We start from the raw sequence: 15829 nt of genomic DNA on the forward strand, positions 1-15829 counted from the left end.
TTATTCTGCTATCACAGACGCTCCTAACTCACACATAAGAGGCATATAAACTGCAGGATTTTTTCCGGGACATTGGACACGAACCATAAAAACGAAGATGTCCACCGCACCCAATTACACCAGAGCCCTGACGTTTTTACCAGAAACAAGTTACACCCAAGTTTTCTGGTGACGCAATCATTTCAAACGTAAAGTACTGAGTCAAGAACATTTAAAGTGTGGCAGCCAACAATGCAATTTAATTTAATGTGTCGTCCCGGGACAAGGATTATGACATGCCAGAAACGTACAATGATAGCTATGACACACATTCTGCCGAAGCTAAGACACAAAGCATCTATGCAGATGGTAGACGTGAAACCAAGAACACATGCAACACTGCATATTGCATGCGCTACTTTCACGCAGACAACTATATAAAATAATAAACAAACATACGCAGACCTCAACCCCTAAACAAATCTTACAAAAAAAATTACAGCAGAACTCGTCTCACAATGACTGTCGACGGTAACACGAATAGCAATGTAACGACCAACCGTATTCCTGAAGTGACATTTATTTAAGAAGTGTAGTGGTAATTCTGAAACTTCCGTTGCTTTGGCTATATGTGTATATATATATATATACACACTCAGATATTATCCCACTTTGCTATGGCACTCTCTTTCCAAGGTCACCCATGAACATGGCAGCATGACATTGATGCAGTGACAATGGAATGACAAAGAAGGAATAATATTGATGGGATGACAAAGGCGGTATATTGACAATGGCATGACGACAATCAGGTGTTGATTCTTAAATTATGGCGATGGCCTAACCACAACAGCATGATAATGATATGAGGACAATGAGATGAAGCTGGAATTATGATGAAGGTATGACAACGGATGCATAATCATGATTGAATGATTACAATAGAAAGACGAACAAGGAATGATGTTGATGGATTGACGAAGGTGGTATGACGACGACTGGATGATGACAATGGAATGACATCACTGAAGTGATGATGATGGTGAAACGACAGCGTGATGACAGTGGCATGATGACAGCAACATGACGAGAGTCGAATGTCTAAGTTACAATGACTGCGACGGAACCACAACCACGGCGTGACAACGGCATGAGGACAGTAAGATGATGACTGTATCATGAAACCTCTATGGCGATGTTGGCGTGATGACGACTCAATAACGAGATTTGGATGACGAAGCTGGTGTGACGACATTCGACAACAGAAGCATGATAGCGACTATCTGACAAGGGTGGCATAATCACGATTAAATGACAACAGTATGATTCTGATAGAATGACGAAGAAAAATTTATGTAGCAGGAACGCCAGAGGCAGTATGACAATGGCATGACAACCATGGGATATGACATTACTGAAGTGATGACAATGATAAAACAACTGCGTATCGACCATGATGTGACCATGACTGTGTGACGACGATAGTGTGATGAAGACAGCATGAGAGTCGTATGACAACGATGGAACGACCACGGCGACATCACAAACACATACCTATTGGTCCAACTAATCAGACAACTTGGACCACTGGGTTGGTGTAAGAGCCTAGATAGATAATAGATGTATAAATAGAAAGGCTAAAAACGGCTGAAGTAAGTAAAGAGCACTATTTGCATTAAAAAAGAAATATCTTGAAACAGTGCTCCCTGAAGGTTTCACCGAAAAAAAAAAAAAAAACCTTCCTCAGAAAAACACAGGTGACTAAGAAGCACCAACAGTACATGCAACTACGAATCTTGCTTATTTCTCCAATCAGGTAAGCTTGTTGCAAAACAAATTGCACCTTAAAACATCCGCTAGTTACACCAAAGAGATAAAATTTCTAAAGGTCTTATGATTAAGGTCGCATGTGCCCTTGGTGCCCCACAACCTACATCATTAAGTGGAATAATATTATCAGAATGTCTTTTCTTTAATAGGTAACTTGAAAGAAAATTGCCAAGAACAGCTTGTGGTAATTCCTGATCAACTTAACATATACCTATCACCAGAAGAAAAAGCTACATTTCAGGAAGTTGTAGAACGTGAAAAATTGTTAATGAAAGACCAACACAAAAAACATGCTACGTACACTGCCCAAAGAAATTCTGGCAGAACCCACCTCGCGATGGAATGTTGATGTTAATGTGATCCGCATTAATCAGTGTAGCGAGACCGTATTGCCGACTATTCTGTAGCTCGCCTTAATTTCCTATTGCCAACTTCTTCACTTCATGCCTCTTGTTATTCTCGTCCATCTCGTCCAACCAATGGACCAAGTTGTCTATTCTTGCACATACCCAGTGGCTGACTCACTCACACTCATTTCAAAAGCGTGAGAGTGAATGTGAGTGAGCACCAGAGAGTGTGAGTGGAGGTGAGTTGCATATAACCAATGGCCTAAGTTGTCTATTCAGACTCATAGCCAGTGGCCTAAGCTGGCAGGAAAGAGGCTAGATACAGACGGGCATACTGAAAAGTGTGTGGAGTTAACAAAAATGCAAATTGCATTAAACACTTCACTAACCGCACTACAATCCAACCCCCAAAACATAGTGTCAACATAGTAGGCATCTCACAAAGCATAAAACCAGGTGAAATGCATCTAAATGCGATCTCGCATTTTGTCCCATGAAAAATGTGATATAAATGAGTGTAAGCTCCACGAAGATGTAAAAGGGGTTTCAAGGCATCTGCACATTAAAAATATCGAGATGGCTTGCTCTTGGGCTAGTTGGTTGATTTTTCGGGAAGCTGTCGTAGCACAAATAAAACGGACACAAGAAAGACAAGATTGGACAACATGGGTGCAACACTGGCAACCATAGGTCGGCACACTCGCTCACACTCATTTCAAAGGTGTGAGTGAGTGCTGGTGAGTGAAGGTTAGTACGAGCATGAATGAGCACCTGTGAGTGCGAGTGGACACCAGTATGAACAAGAACGAATTCCAGTGAGACTGAGTATGAATGTGAGTACCTTTGAGTGTGAGTAGGTATGAGTGTGAACGTGCACATGAATGCGTGCCTATTGGTGCGATTGGATGTGCATGCGAATGTGAGTCAGTATGAAGCCTGAAATATAGTAGAAGTTGACGACCTCTGCCAGGTGGCCCTACTGTATGAGCGCGTGTGATTAGGGCTCAGTCTGAACATGAGCGAAAGCTGGTGAGTGTGGGTAGGTGTGAGTGAGTGCCGGTAAGTGTTAGTGGACACGAGTATGAACGTGAGTGAGCATTTTAGAAGAACTTGTTGGGCGAGTTAGTACATATTAGCGAACATTGTTTAACTGCGCGAACATACCACAGAGACAGCATGGAACAAGGACGGGCGCAGTCCTTGTTCCACGCAGTCTCTGTGGTCCATTTCTTCACGCAGTTAAACAGTGAGTGAGCACCTGTGAGTGCAGATGAGTGAGTGTGTGTGAGTGGGCATGAGTATGAATGTGAATGTTCACCTTTGAGTGTGAACTTGAAAGTGAATAAGTGCCTATTGGTGCGAGTGAACATGCATGTGAATGTGAGTGAGCGTGATGCCTGAAAAAATTATGGGAGTAGACAACCTCGGTCAGGTGGCACTGCTGTATGAGCGGACATCAGTACGAGTGCAAGTGTGTACCTGTTAGCATGAGTAGATGTGAGTAAAAAGAAAAAATGGTGAGTGAGTATAAGTACGTGTTCATTTATACTGCAGACCTATGCTCACTACTGAATTATGACAGTCCCCCAAGATGACCAGAAGAAAGAAACATACAGTAAAATGCACATGCGCTCACGGCAAAAGAATAAAGAAACTGCATCTCCCTTCCAAATAGACAGAGGTATCGCCAGTGCAATCTGTGCCTCTTTTTCTGAAATGGAAGTCTTCCGAAATTTCTCGGGCAGTAGTTTCTTTGCTTCTGCCCAGAATCTTGTCTCAACCTTGGTTCTGCGAGATAAAGATTCTGGGCAGAAACAACTGCAAGCAATCTTTGGAAACCTTTCATATCAGAATAAGAAGGCATGGACTGCATCAGTGATAGTTCTGGTTGTCTATTTGGAAGGGAGATGCTGTCTGTGTGTGTGCGTGTGTGTGTGTGTGTTTTTGATAAACCTGTGCACATATGCATTTTATTATACATTTTCTTTTTCTCTGGTCATCTTGGGGACTAACAAATCCATTGTGAGCTAGCGCCCATAATGCCCCGTCTTTTTCTTTTTTTTTTTCGTGTGTGTTTTATTTGTACTACGGTGGCTTCACCATGATTTTTTTTTTTTTTTGAGAAGCAACACGTAGGAATAAAACCTACATGACCACGCCCTCTGTCTGCCAAGCAACTTGACACTAAATACTATGCAATGCTTACTAGATTATTACATAAAACTAATCTCAAGAGAAATTAATTTAAATTCTGGGGCTTTACCTGCCAAAACCGAGATATGATTATGAGAGAAATTCTAAACACAACAAATCTTTGTTGCAATCCCAAGAACTTATCCCCTACCAAGTATCAAACTTGGAAAGATCTTGTGAATAGAGAAGACAATAAAACTGGCAGACAATGGCAGTAGTATAGTCATCTGGCTGATAGAAAATATACATATAGACTTTACAACAACCCTGTAATGATACCAAAAATAAATAAGATTCTGTTCCGTCCTAATACAGCAAGATCATACAATAGCAGATTTGTTATTTAGGGAATTAATCATGCATTCCAAGTACCGCTTCATGATGCCCAATAATAAACAAGCAGACCGTTTCTACCTTATTCCTAAAACTTGCAAGGTTTCCATAGAACGGTTTGCGGCACAATGCCAGGCAGACTTATAATGTCCAAAAAAAATACACCCTACTGAGCTACTATATAAATTCCAAAATCGCCACCTGCCAAACATTCCTTCCACCTCTCCATTTTTACAGCAATAGTTTTCATGGGCTTGCTCCCCTAGTCGTTTTTATGTCCATTGGTCCTACCAGTGTACACCCGTGAACATTGTATACGAACCAGAGGGTCACCAAAAAAACTGAATTTCTTCGTCATTAACATGCATAAACTGAAATTGACAAGTGTACTGGAAATTTTACAATGCCAAGTTTGAACTGCAATCTTTAACTTCAAGTTACATTCACAGGCAGAGGAGAAAATCAGCTTCATCAAGCAGTCCCTGGTCCATATATACAGTGTAGACTGCTTATAACGTAAGTCGCTGCAGTCGTGAATATACTACAAGCGGTACCGCACTATAACCAAAACAACGATTTTCAAGCCCTGCACGTATGCAAAACATGTAGACCATGCAGCTGCACGTATCTGAGAGTCAAAGCGTGCGACTGGGAGTTTTGCATTCATTTAAATTTACGAAAGTTGAAAGGTTAATCCAAGTACCCACGATCTTCGCATAAAGTAGACAAAGTAATAATTTTAAAAAATGTCACAGTTTCGCCCAAAAGGCGAAGCATCACTTGCGATAGCAAATTAGTAGAGAGCTACTATAAGGAGTAGGGATAGTAGTTTTATCGGCTGCATAAACTTGACACATTTCGCTTACTAACTGAATTAACAAGCGTGGTGTCAACGCGCACAAGCAAACATGAATAGACTCGATGACCGCAGACAACCACTGCCAAAACGCGGGCGTGGGGAAGCGCGGCCGCCGCAGCGAGCGCAGGTTCATGCGGTCTATCGCTTCAACGGAAACTGAGCGGCGTAAGCACAGCGCATACAAAGGTCAGAACCGTGTGGAGATCGCTTTCAAGATACGGTGCACACAACAACACCGACAGCCGGCACAGGCGCAAAGTACAAGAACGCATTTGTTGGCAGAGTAGAATATATATTGTGTCCTCTATCGTGCCACTGCTTTGCATTATGGTTGAAACTGCAACTTTTAATGCATTAGCATTCTTAGAGTACTTCACGCACTTTCCAGGGGAGCAACTATCTATGCTTATATATATGTATCTAACCATTCTCCCGCTAACCTGGATCACTGTGTAGTCCGTGGTCGAATGGTTAGACCATCAGGCTGCTGAGCTGAGGGAACAGGGTTCAAAACCACACGTCGGAACAACTTGGGTGGTTGAGTATGTGGCAATGTGTACATATGTGGTGCTCTTCAACAAACCACTTTCTCGTCGATGTGTGTCACTGTATATGCGGGACTAGGTATGTACAACTTTTCAATTAAACTTTCTGACACCGACTTGGAATGCTGGTTATCTGCCTATTGATCTGTGCTGATCTTCAAAGTACCTCTTTGATGCAAACTTGGGTCACTAGGTATGTGCCAGTAGGTGTGTGCCAATCTTCAATGAACGTCTTTGATGCCAACTTGTGTAACTACGTATGTGCTACTGGTAATGTGCTGCTCTACAATGATGAGAAAGAGCCTTTAAATTTCTCCTATGCTGAGCGGAACTGAACCCATGTCACAAGAGTTCCTCAAGAACAGCAACCATGACGCTTTAGCAGGTTGCGCCACAAATGCACTTGGTATGTGTGGCTTTTGAATGGGCGTCTTTCATGCCAGTGCGTTAGCGAGCTGCTCCATAAATGCATTGGGTCTGTGCTGCCTTTCAATGAACCTCTCGCCAACTTGGGTCACTAAGTAAGGCCTCGCACGGACTTCTCGGCAGCGCCACTGGATATAGCGCAGCGTGTCCAGAAAGAAGCACGAACGAGGAGCCCGGTTGCCGCTTGTCGCATTTCTCAGCAATCGCATGCACCAGCGTGCCAAGCATTTCGGAGGACATGTGCAGGCTTCGCACCACCGCCGCTAGATGTCGCTCAGTGTTCTTAGGAAACGCAAAAGTACCGCTGCAGTACATGCCTCACACATACTCGTTTCGACAGCGGCAATACATTATGTCGCTATATTGATTCAATGCTAAACGCATTACCGGTCGACATTCATCGTGAGATGGGTTCTGCCAATTTTTTAAATGTGGGTTACGCCCTAGCCATTTCCTTCAAATTAATGGTTCCATTAACGTAATGCAAACCGGGCCATTGTCACACACTGTCATCTTCGTGTTTTGGAAGCATTCAGCTTATTGAAGAAGAGCAATGACACTGTTGGCGTCTTCTTTTCCTACCTTGGCCATGATCATTCATGTGCATTCGTCAATAATGAGTGAAAACACTGGAGTTTTCCTTGTGCCTTCTCCCTCCTTTTTAAGTTCCGCAAAGTCTAAGTGGATGACTTCAAATGAGATGCGTGAATGCTTTGGGGTTATCATCACATCTGTCACCTGCTTGAATTTCACTTTGTTCACTTGACATAGGTGGCACGTGCAAATCTAGTTTCTCATGTCGTCCTTCATACTGGGCCAAGTAAACCTTTTCAGTAGTTTGTTGTAAGTGCGCCAGAAGCCGTCATGTCCCTCCGACTCTGGACTGTCGTGGTATATTTGAAGCATCTTGGGAACCATTGTCGATGGCATGTGATATCTTCCATCCACAAACTTCATTTCCTCAGTGCCTTCCCACAACTTGACATTATTTATTTCTTCTGGGTGTTCGCTTGTTTCGTGGACAAGTAATCTAGACATGGCGTCCGCATCTGTCAGTGGTGGGCCAGGCTGATGTGATGCGTCAAAGTTGCCGGAGTGAGAATCGCGACTTGGCTTCAACAAGAAACTGTCTGTGTAGATTGAACTGGGTGTATACATAGTAAATATGCTAATTTTGCTATACATGCACTACATAACTGTTGTAGGTAATTAACCCATCTCGCGATTCAACCCTTTGGTTGTGCCATGCCTAGGAGATGAGTCAGAGCTTGATGATCGGTAAAAATGATGAATTTCACGCCTTCTAGATAGGTTCTAAAATATTGTACAGCTTTTAAAACTGCCAGCGCTTCTTTTTCTGTAGTAGTATACAGTAAAAGCTCGATGGTACGAATCTCACGGGGTCACGAAAAACATTCATATTAGCCGAAATTCGTATCATCGAAACAATTAAAACTACTGTCGAATCTCGATAATTCGAACTCGAAGGGGCCCGAAAATTTGTTCGAATTAAAAGGACGTATTTTTGAAGTATTCGTGCACCATAGCACGATGCACGAACGGTGCGAGTCATGAAATATCGCGGCGCGCAAGCGCATAGCAAGCGCGGGCCACGAAACTGCCCACACCGGCTAAAGGTCGCTTCCCGATAACGACAGAAAACGAAGCTTCAGGGAGCGAGCGGGCGGCGCCGGCACACGGGTGCGCGCGGAGACCGTCGAAGGTGAGGGAGGAGGGCGGCAGGGAAGCGGATTTGGCCGCGTCAACTCCGCCGCTTCGGTGGCTCCCCTCGCCCTCCCTCTCAACTCCCTCGTAGCTCTCTCACCTTCGACTCCGTGCGCGCCCGCCGCTCTGCTGGCGCAAGCTTATTTTAGCCGCCCCCTGAAGTTTCGTTTTCTGCCGTTATTGGGAAGCGAGCGTTTGCGGGCGTGGCAGTTTCGTTGGCCCGACTGTGCCTCCGCCGCTGCTTCCCTCTGCGCTGCTGCCGCAGCGTGCAAGGTCAACGTGTGACTAGAAAATAGAGGAGAAGGGTTCACTGCCATTTTATCCGCGTGGCTGAGACGTCGGCACTAGTGTGTGCTAGAATACGGTTGTCTAGAACACTCTAGTCGGCACGTACACGCTTGTTCCGGCGCGATGCAGAAACGGCGACCTTGCAATTTGAGAGAGGGGGAAATTTCCGCCGCGGGTTCTTTTTTTTTTTTTCCCGTTCCTTCGCGCGCGGCATTGAGGGGTCTCTCCTGAGCTTTTGCTCTATGGCGGTGTCGGAGCAATGCCGGTCGGAGGCGCCGCCGCGTGATTTGGCGCGCTGCTAAGAGCATTGTCGGTGCGCGGTATGTTCGAAATAAGCGTGTTCGAATTAACGAGATTCGACTGTAGCTAAATTAAAGAGTCAGAGGTGAACTCACTCAGGCACATGTACGTAAAAAGCATTTATTTCTTGAAGCGCCACCGCTTCAAACTCTTCGCCGCCAGTCGCGGAGTCCGCGCTGTCCGGCGCCGCGCCTCCGCACCAAAAGAGAAGGAGAGAAAGCACCAAAAGAGAAGGAGAGAAAGCGCGTGACTGCGCGCTGTTCTCTTTCGCGGCCGTCGGTGGGGCGGCGTTTATTCGTATCAACCGACGCAGGCTGAAAATCGATTCGTAACAACCGTTCTCTAGCACGTTGCAAAGTAATGGGGCTCAGCCGGGACCACAGAAAAATTCGTATCATCCGAAAATTCGTATTAGCCGTGATCGTATCATCGAGCTTTTACTGTAATTGACTTCAGCAGGCTTCAATGTATAGCTGTAATATCCAACGATGTAGTGCTTTTGATGATCAGATTGTTGTGGCGACTTCTGATATAGAACTGCGCCTGTTGCGTAGTGTGACGCATCAGTATTGCGCACGAAAGGTAAGCAGAAGTCTGGTATGCATAGGATGGGATCTGACGATATCAGTTCGGCTAGTTCGCCATAGGCCCTTTCACACTCCGGATCCCATTGGAAAGGCACATCCTTTTGCATCAAACGTGTAAGACACCTGGTCTTGACCGCACAGTCTTTGATGAAGGACCTGAAATGTCCAGCAAGGCCTAGAAATACCCAGAGAGAGTGGACATTGCACGGTTTTGCCAACTTTGAAATTCTCTCAACAGAATCGTGCTTCGTGCTTTTAGCAGGTCCGTCAAAGACCCTGCCGAGGAACACTACTTTCCCTTGAAAAAATGTGCTGGAATGTACGGCGTGTCCCATCGCCTCAAGAAAATAGGAAAACGTGTTAATGTTCAGGTTGTTTTCAGTGCTCCTGAGAAGCTGTCCCAGCTGGCAAGAAGGACCTGTCCAGTTAAGAGATGTGGGAAGCAATGTAACATCAAACACGGAAAACCAAAGCTGTGTTCATTGCGTCATCTACAGGATTCCCTTGTCATGCAGAGTGCTACGTGGGCCAGACGAGCAGATGCCTTAACGAGCGCTTACGTGAACACGCCATTAATGTCCGAAATGGAAGGGAACGTTTTCTGGCTCAGCATGTTAGCACGTGTGGGTGTACCCCGCAGTTCGAGCACACCGCAGTTATCTGTGAGATGAGGGATGAGCAAGAACGTCTAATCAGCGAGACAGCACAGATGGTCAGGGAAAGAAGTGGGCGTGTGAGAAAACCGTCGGTTACGCCCTCTGACAGGGAACTCAGTTTCTTGGAATGCGTGGGCATGCGCAGCAGGCCACCGTGATTGTTAGCTTTTTCTCTTGACGTTCTTTCGGTTTCTGTTTTTTTGTTTCCTTGTCAGGGGAAATACTATTATAATAGATTCCAGAGCTCCATTTGAAACAATAATGGCTCTTGGTTGCAGTGTGTTGAACTTATTGATGAGATATAATGACATGTTTCATCTCTAGAAGAACAAAAGTTTGACTAAAGTTTGAGCTTTTCGAAGTTGTGACCTCTTCACAACTGAGGTCACAACTTTCGAAGGTCACAACTTTCGAAATTGTACAAAATGTTGTGACCGCTTTGGGGAGTTTCTTGGCTGCAGCCATAAAATATCGGCCATCCTGTTTTTTTGATATAATGTTTGTTATGTTAGAAGAAACATTCCAGCATATAAATGATGCTAGACCTAGTGCAAGTAGATATAATTTTGTTTACAATCATTTCCAAGACTTTTAATTTTTTGTAGTAGTAAAGGTACTTGTATAGTTCCTGCACCTTGGATGAGAACAGGCTGTTATAAGGGCAGTATGCTGAGGGTCAACTTTTGCATGCACCAGCATGTTTATATAATGGTACATCCGGGAACACTTCTCTGAGGCAACATATTGTCTGGTTTTATTTTGTAATATTTCTATAGGATGTTGTTTATGATTGGGAGCATGTTGGAGTACTTTGTTATGAAGGCTATAGCGGTCACTTGGAGTGTACTTCAGGTTGTTTTCTAGCTTATGCAGACTTCCTTGTATATCCGACTTGGAGATCTGCAGATTATTTTTTTCGGCTAGGGTTACTTTAAGGTTAAGTGGTGGTCGTAATCATTGTTGCTACAGATCCTTCTATGCATTTCGCCTGCCTGGCAACGATCTCTCACTTACTGCGTCATAGGTCGTGACTAGTACAATCTACATATTGCTGGTCATCCACGGGCTTTCTGTAACATGTCATTTTCAATTTTCCCTGTTCAATGTAAGCCATTGTATTGAGAAAGTTAATTTTACTAGGGCTGTGGTGAATAGTAAACTTAAAGCTATGGTGATATAGCAGTTAAAATGACTAATGAATTTGTTTAGTGCATTGATGCCATGTTTTCATATAAAGAAGGTATCATGTACCTTATTAAGATGACTGACTGGGCTAGTTGGTTATTCATACTGATAATACACAGTGCGTGAAGAAACACGGGGACGAATAGCAGATACGGACAAGCGCTGACTTCCAACTGATTATTTTATTGACAGACATCCTTTATATAAGCATGTCCAGGAACAGATACTACAAAGAAAAAGAAATATGTATATGTACCTGGTAGTGTTGCAATTTTTTAGCTGTTTTGAAATTCCTTTTCTGCACTGTTTGCCATAGGGGGTGCAGGCCTCGTCAAGCCATTTATTTTCGGCTTTTTTGCCTGCTCTGGCAACATATTTTGATCTTGAATAAAGAACCATTACTATTATTATGAATAGTTACTTCATCTTTGGCAAACTTTTTTCAACTTTTGACAAAACATGTATTTGTACTCATTGTTTTCCTGTTGTCTTGCTTTTATTTCTTTATTGGATGGGCTATTAACCCAGTAATTATTACGCTATGGAGCTTCAAGACCTCAAGAGCACAACAAAGAATTGTTACCTTTTAATGTGACCAGTTCGGAACACATGCTGAGTGCGACATGGCTTTCACACATGAAAAAGGGGACTATTCATGTCAACGAAACGATCTAGCAGTCTCGTGGTACCAGCAGACACCACTGATGCGTACACACACACCCTATGACTGTGGTGCTGGAAACGGAGTCCATTCGGCACTAGATGGGGCAAGAGGGGGGAGCAGCTTACCCTGCTTTTCCTAACGAAGTGCACAACGGCTGCCACCTCCACTTTCAGTGATGTAAATAGTCTCCTTTTACATGTCCGAAGCCTTGCTGCACTTGGCATGCGTTTTAAACAGTTCATATAAAATTTGCTGTAATTATTTGTAGCAGTCTCACGGAATTAAGGCTTCATACTGCAATTATGGAGCTGACAGCTACGTATAGCAAAAATAAGAGGACACAAAATTTTTGTGTCAGTATGGAAAGTCCATCTTTAACTGGACACCTCTTGATACCACCAATTTTTGTTTCAACTGTCCAAAGCCTATCTCTGTTTAGATAATTTTTTGGTGAAACAACTAACAACGGCTTCCTATGTGCAACTTTATTTCCCCTAAACTGCAGCACCCCACTCCTTCCATCTTTTGAAAATTTCCACTTCCCTCAACCAACCATCATCTTACTCTTTCATGCCCACCTAAGCTCCTTGCTCTCTGGGGAGAAGGAGCTACGTAATCCCTCCCAAGGAAAGCAGTTGTTGACCTCATGAAGATGAGTCCCCTCGTCGAAACGTTGGCTCCAGATTCAAAATGTAACAATGAGACTTTGGATGAGGACATAAATCGAAAAGCAGGCAAAGTGCTTCAGTTTATGTCCTCGTCCAAAGTCACACTGTTACATTTTGCATACTGCAAAACCAAACAGCCCGTTCTTTGACGTTACTAACTTGGCTTCAGCTCAAGGCTTTCCGTGCTCGTCCACTGTTGATCATTTCAAGTCTCCACCTTTCTATGATCCCTTCATCTTGTATGGGTGTACTAAAGCAATTCTAAAACCTAGTGTGTCGTGGCAGTGTCTAGAATTGAAAAAGTAAGTATGTGTGGTACTGCAGGATGCCATTAAATAGAATTTTAAATGCTGTTGACAAAAAAAAAAAAAAAAAAGCCAGGCCTGCGTGGCACACGCAGCAGTCGCAGAGTAAGCTAGACGAGCGTTTCAATAGTACTACCTCGTAATTTGAGTGAATGCATCAGGAACGCGCTTCGGACGCCGTCGCGCGTGCAAGCCAACGCATTCCATAGCCGATGGCTAGCGCCGTTCGGCCCAGTCAAGCTGCCGACAATGCAACTACAGCTGTCACATTCGCTCCCATTGCAACGCGCCCACTCTAGCGCAATCAACGTGATCCCGAGCGTCCGTCGGTATTTTAGTTAAGGCGGCAGCAAAATTTACAGTGTCTGAAAGGTTGCGTTTGCTGGCGCCTTAACTAGATGGAGCCACCATACCGGCAGAGGCTTGGGACCGCGTTGTTTGCGTTCCGCGTCTGAATTGCATCTTGTCTTCTGCGCCTGCATAGGGCATATTTATAGTACATTTTCCCGCTCTCGGATAGCAAGCGCTTGCGTGGCTCAGTTGTAGGGTATCTGCCTCCCACTCAGCGGGCCTGGGTTCGATCCCTGCAGGGACCAGGTACTTTTTTTCGCATTTTCTTATCGCCACGATAGCGGTTCCACGGCGGCGGCATCATCGCGACCAGAAACGGCTATTGGAATGAGCGCATAACAGCTTATGCTGTAAAATGTAATAATACCCAAATGCCATTTTAATTTCAGTCATTGCGTGCTACCAGCTTAGAAAGCTGGACTGTTGATACCGTATTCTTACTGCTGAACATGGTGTCTCCTAACTTGTGCTCAGTGTGGTTGAACATATTCTGTATAAACTGCCTATGATGGCAGTGTTCAAGTGCTCTCTAGCAATCATGAAAGCTGTCCTAATATTGCAGAAATCAAGGCTATTGAAAACTTAACGCACACCTCAGTGTTATCAAGTAATAAAATCTGCCAAAAAGTTTCATACAACACATAATAATAATAATACACAATTTATTTTCAAAAACAGTTGGGTATATTGCACACCATGAAAACAGAACACAGTATTTTTCATGACAATATGAAAAACATTGAGAATAGGTAAATGGTAAAAAAAAAAAAAAAAAAAGGCTTTTGTGGTCCTACTATACGAGCAAATTTATGCTTGTTTTTCTAGCGTTGTCAAGAAATATTCTTTGGCTAAACACAAAATACGTCTTCACATGGTGTAATACCCATAAGGAATTTTCACTGACTAGAGTTTACTGTCCTCTAGTAAAGGGTTTTCACAGCCAGTCTGCAATCCCTCATCTCAGCCCAAGTTTAAAGATGAGTGATGAAGACGTGATATTTTGCTTTACCTGCAAAGGATACAGCTTATGAATTGTGAAAGAAAAACCAGTAAGCGTAGAAATGTATGCAGTAGCCCTACATGTTTTAAAGGATCCAAGTGGGACCACAAATGGTCCCTAACATGCTAATAGGCCATGCACATATTTCTTATCATTGTATATGTATATATATCTATATCACTGAGTGTCCTACTTCGTCCTCAATCCAACACCATTTAATACATGCACTTCCATACGATCAGCTGACAGGGCCATATGAACAAAGATAGAAATTTTGCTCTGACTATCCTGTAGTGCATGCAGTCAAAGCTGCCATTCTTCCTCTTCACAGACACACAATTTTGCAGAAATGGCTCGGACAAAGGTGTTCAGGAACACACAGATGTGGCACTAATGAACACATAAGATCAAAGGCACAAGTAGTGCTATAAAAAGATGGGAAAAACATCAGTGACAAGGGCTTCTACTGAGCATGATCCCCATTATGCTACTAGCAACACTGAGTACACGCATTTACACTGCGAACATACCACAGAAACACAGTCACAAACACTGCATTCTAACCACAACCATCACCCCTAAATGTTGCCTTTGAGTGTGGCGGCATGCCAAACAAGTGTCTCACCAACAATTGCTGCGGAGTAACAAGAACCATGGCAACAACTTGATTAGTAACAAGTGAATTCAAGTGTTATAATGTCACTAAAGCACACTGAGTTTAGCTTTTGTGACTTCACCTACTACGTATGTACTAAAAGCAATGCAGGTGACTCGAGTTGAGATTACACAGGCATTTCTAATACCTGTAAGCAAGTGCCACAAGTTCACACTGCAGCTACAAATGTGCTGTTTCCTCTAAAAAAAATATTAAAAAATATATATATATCACAGCAAGTTTATTGTTACTTATGCATTCCACTGACAAGAACTGCACAAAAGAAGCTACATTTATGGCACTAAAAAAATGCACTAAAAAGTGGTGGCAAGTGCACTTGGAGTGTCCTAATAGTAGCCCAGCCCACACAGCTATCTGTAGAAGCTTGAGTTGCTATGACCTAAATTTGAAAAGGTAAAAAAAAACAAAAAGAAAAAGGAAACAGGAGGAAATGTGAAGGAGAGAAAAACATATGCATGGTATAAGAATAGCAAATAGTGCTTCCACTTCTCCCAGCATGTGCTAATATATATTAGCAAGATGGACACAGTAAGAATGCATAGACATCGGGAATGCACACAATTAGTGTAACGCAGCAGTAACAAGTTAAGTTAAACCAGGCCCTAAAAAATCCTACAAAAACATGCAACCTCACAAAAAGATTTACTGCAGCACAGTACTGCACAAAGAATTTTTTTTTTGTTTTGTTTTTCAGTAGTACAAAAAAGAAGGCACACTTCGACTGAAACAATAATCACAATGTTATCTGCCTAAGCAGACACACTTAGATGGTGCAGAGGTGCTTTTGAAGGGCTGAAGGCTTCAAAGGCTGAAGGCTTCAATTCTTGCTTGCATTCTTGGCTGCTCGCGTTGACCGGCGCATCGGTCCACTTGAGTCGGATGTTCTGGCCTGGAAATCAAATCGAAAATTTG

The 15829-nt window shown here is 43.4% G+C and overlaps 1 protein-coding gene across 6 annotated transcripts in view; it reads right to left on the minus strand.

Moving 5' to 3' along the window:
• Positions 1-13891: 13891 nt before the first annotated feature.
• LOC119459749 (receptor expression-enhancing protein 1-like) overlaps positions 13892-15829 on the minus strand; it is a 199491-nt gene continuing 197553 nt past the window's right edge. For all 6 annotated transcript variants that reach the window (XM_049666406.1, XM_037721374.2, XM_049666412.1 and 3 more), the window contains one exon: positions 13892-15806. In XM_049666406.1, the coding sequence (XP_049522363.1) occupies positions 15735-15806 (72 nt within the window). In that variant the 3' untranslated portion in view covers positions 13892-15734. The remainder of the gene's footprint in view (positions 15807-15829) is intronic.

This window comes from Dermacentor silvarum, chromosome 1, assembly GCF_013339745.2.
Source record: "Dermacentor silvarum isolate Dsil-2018 chromosome 1, BIME_Dsil_1.4, whole genome shotgun sequence".
Classification (NCBI taxonomy): domain Eukaryota; kingdom Metazoa; phylum Arthropoda; class Arachnida; order Ixodida; family Ixodidae; genus Dermacentor; species Dermacentor silvarum.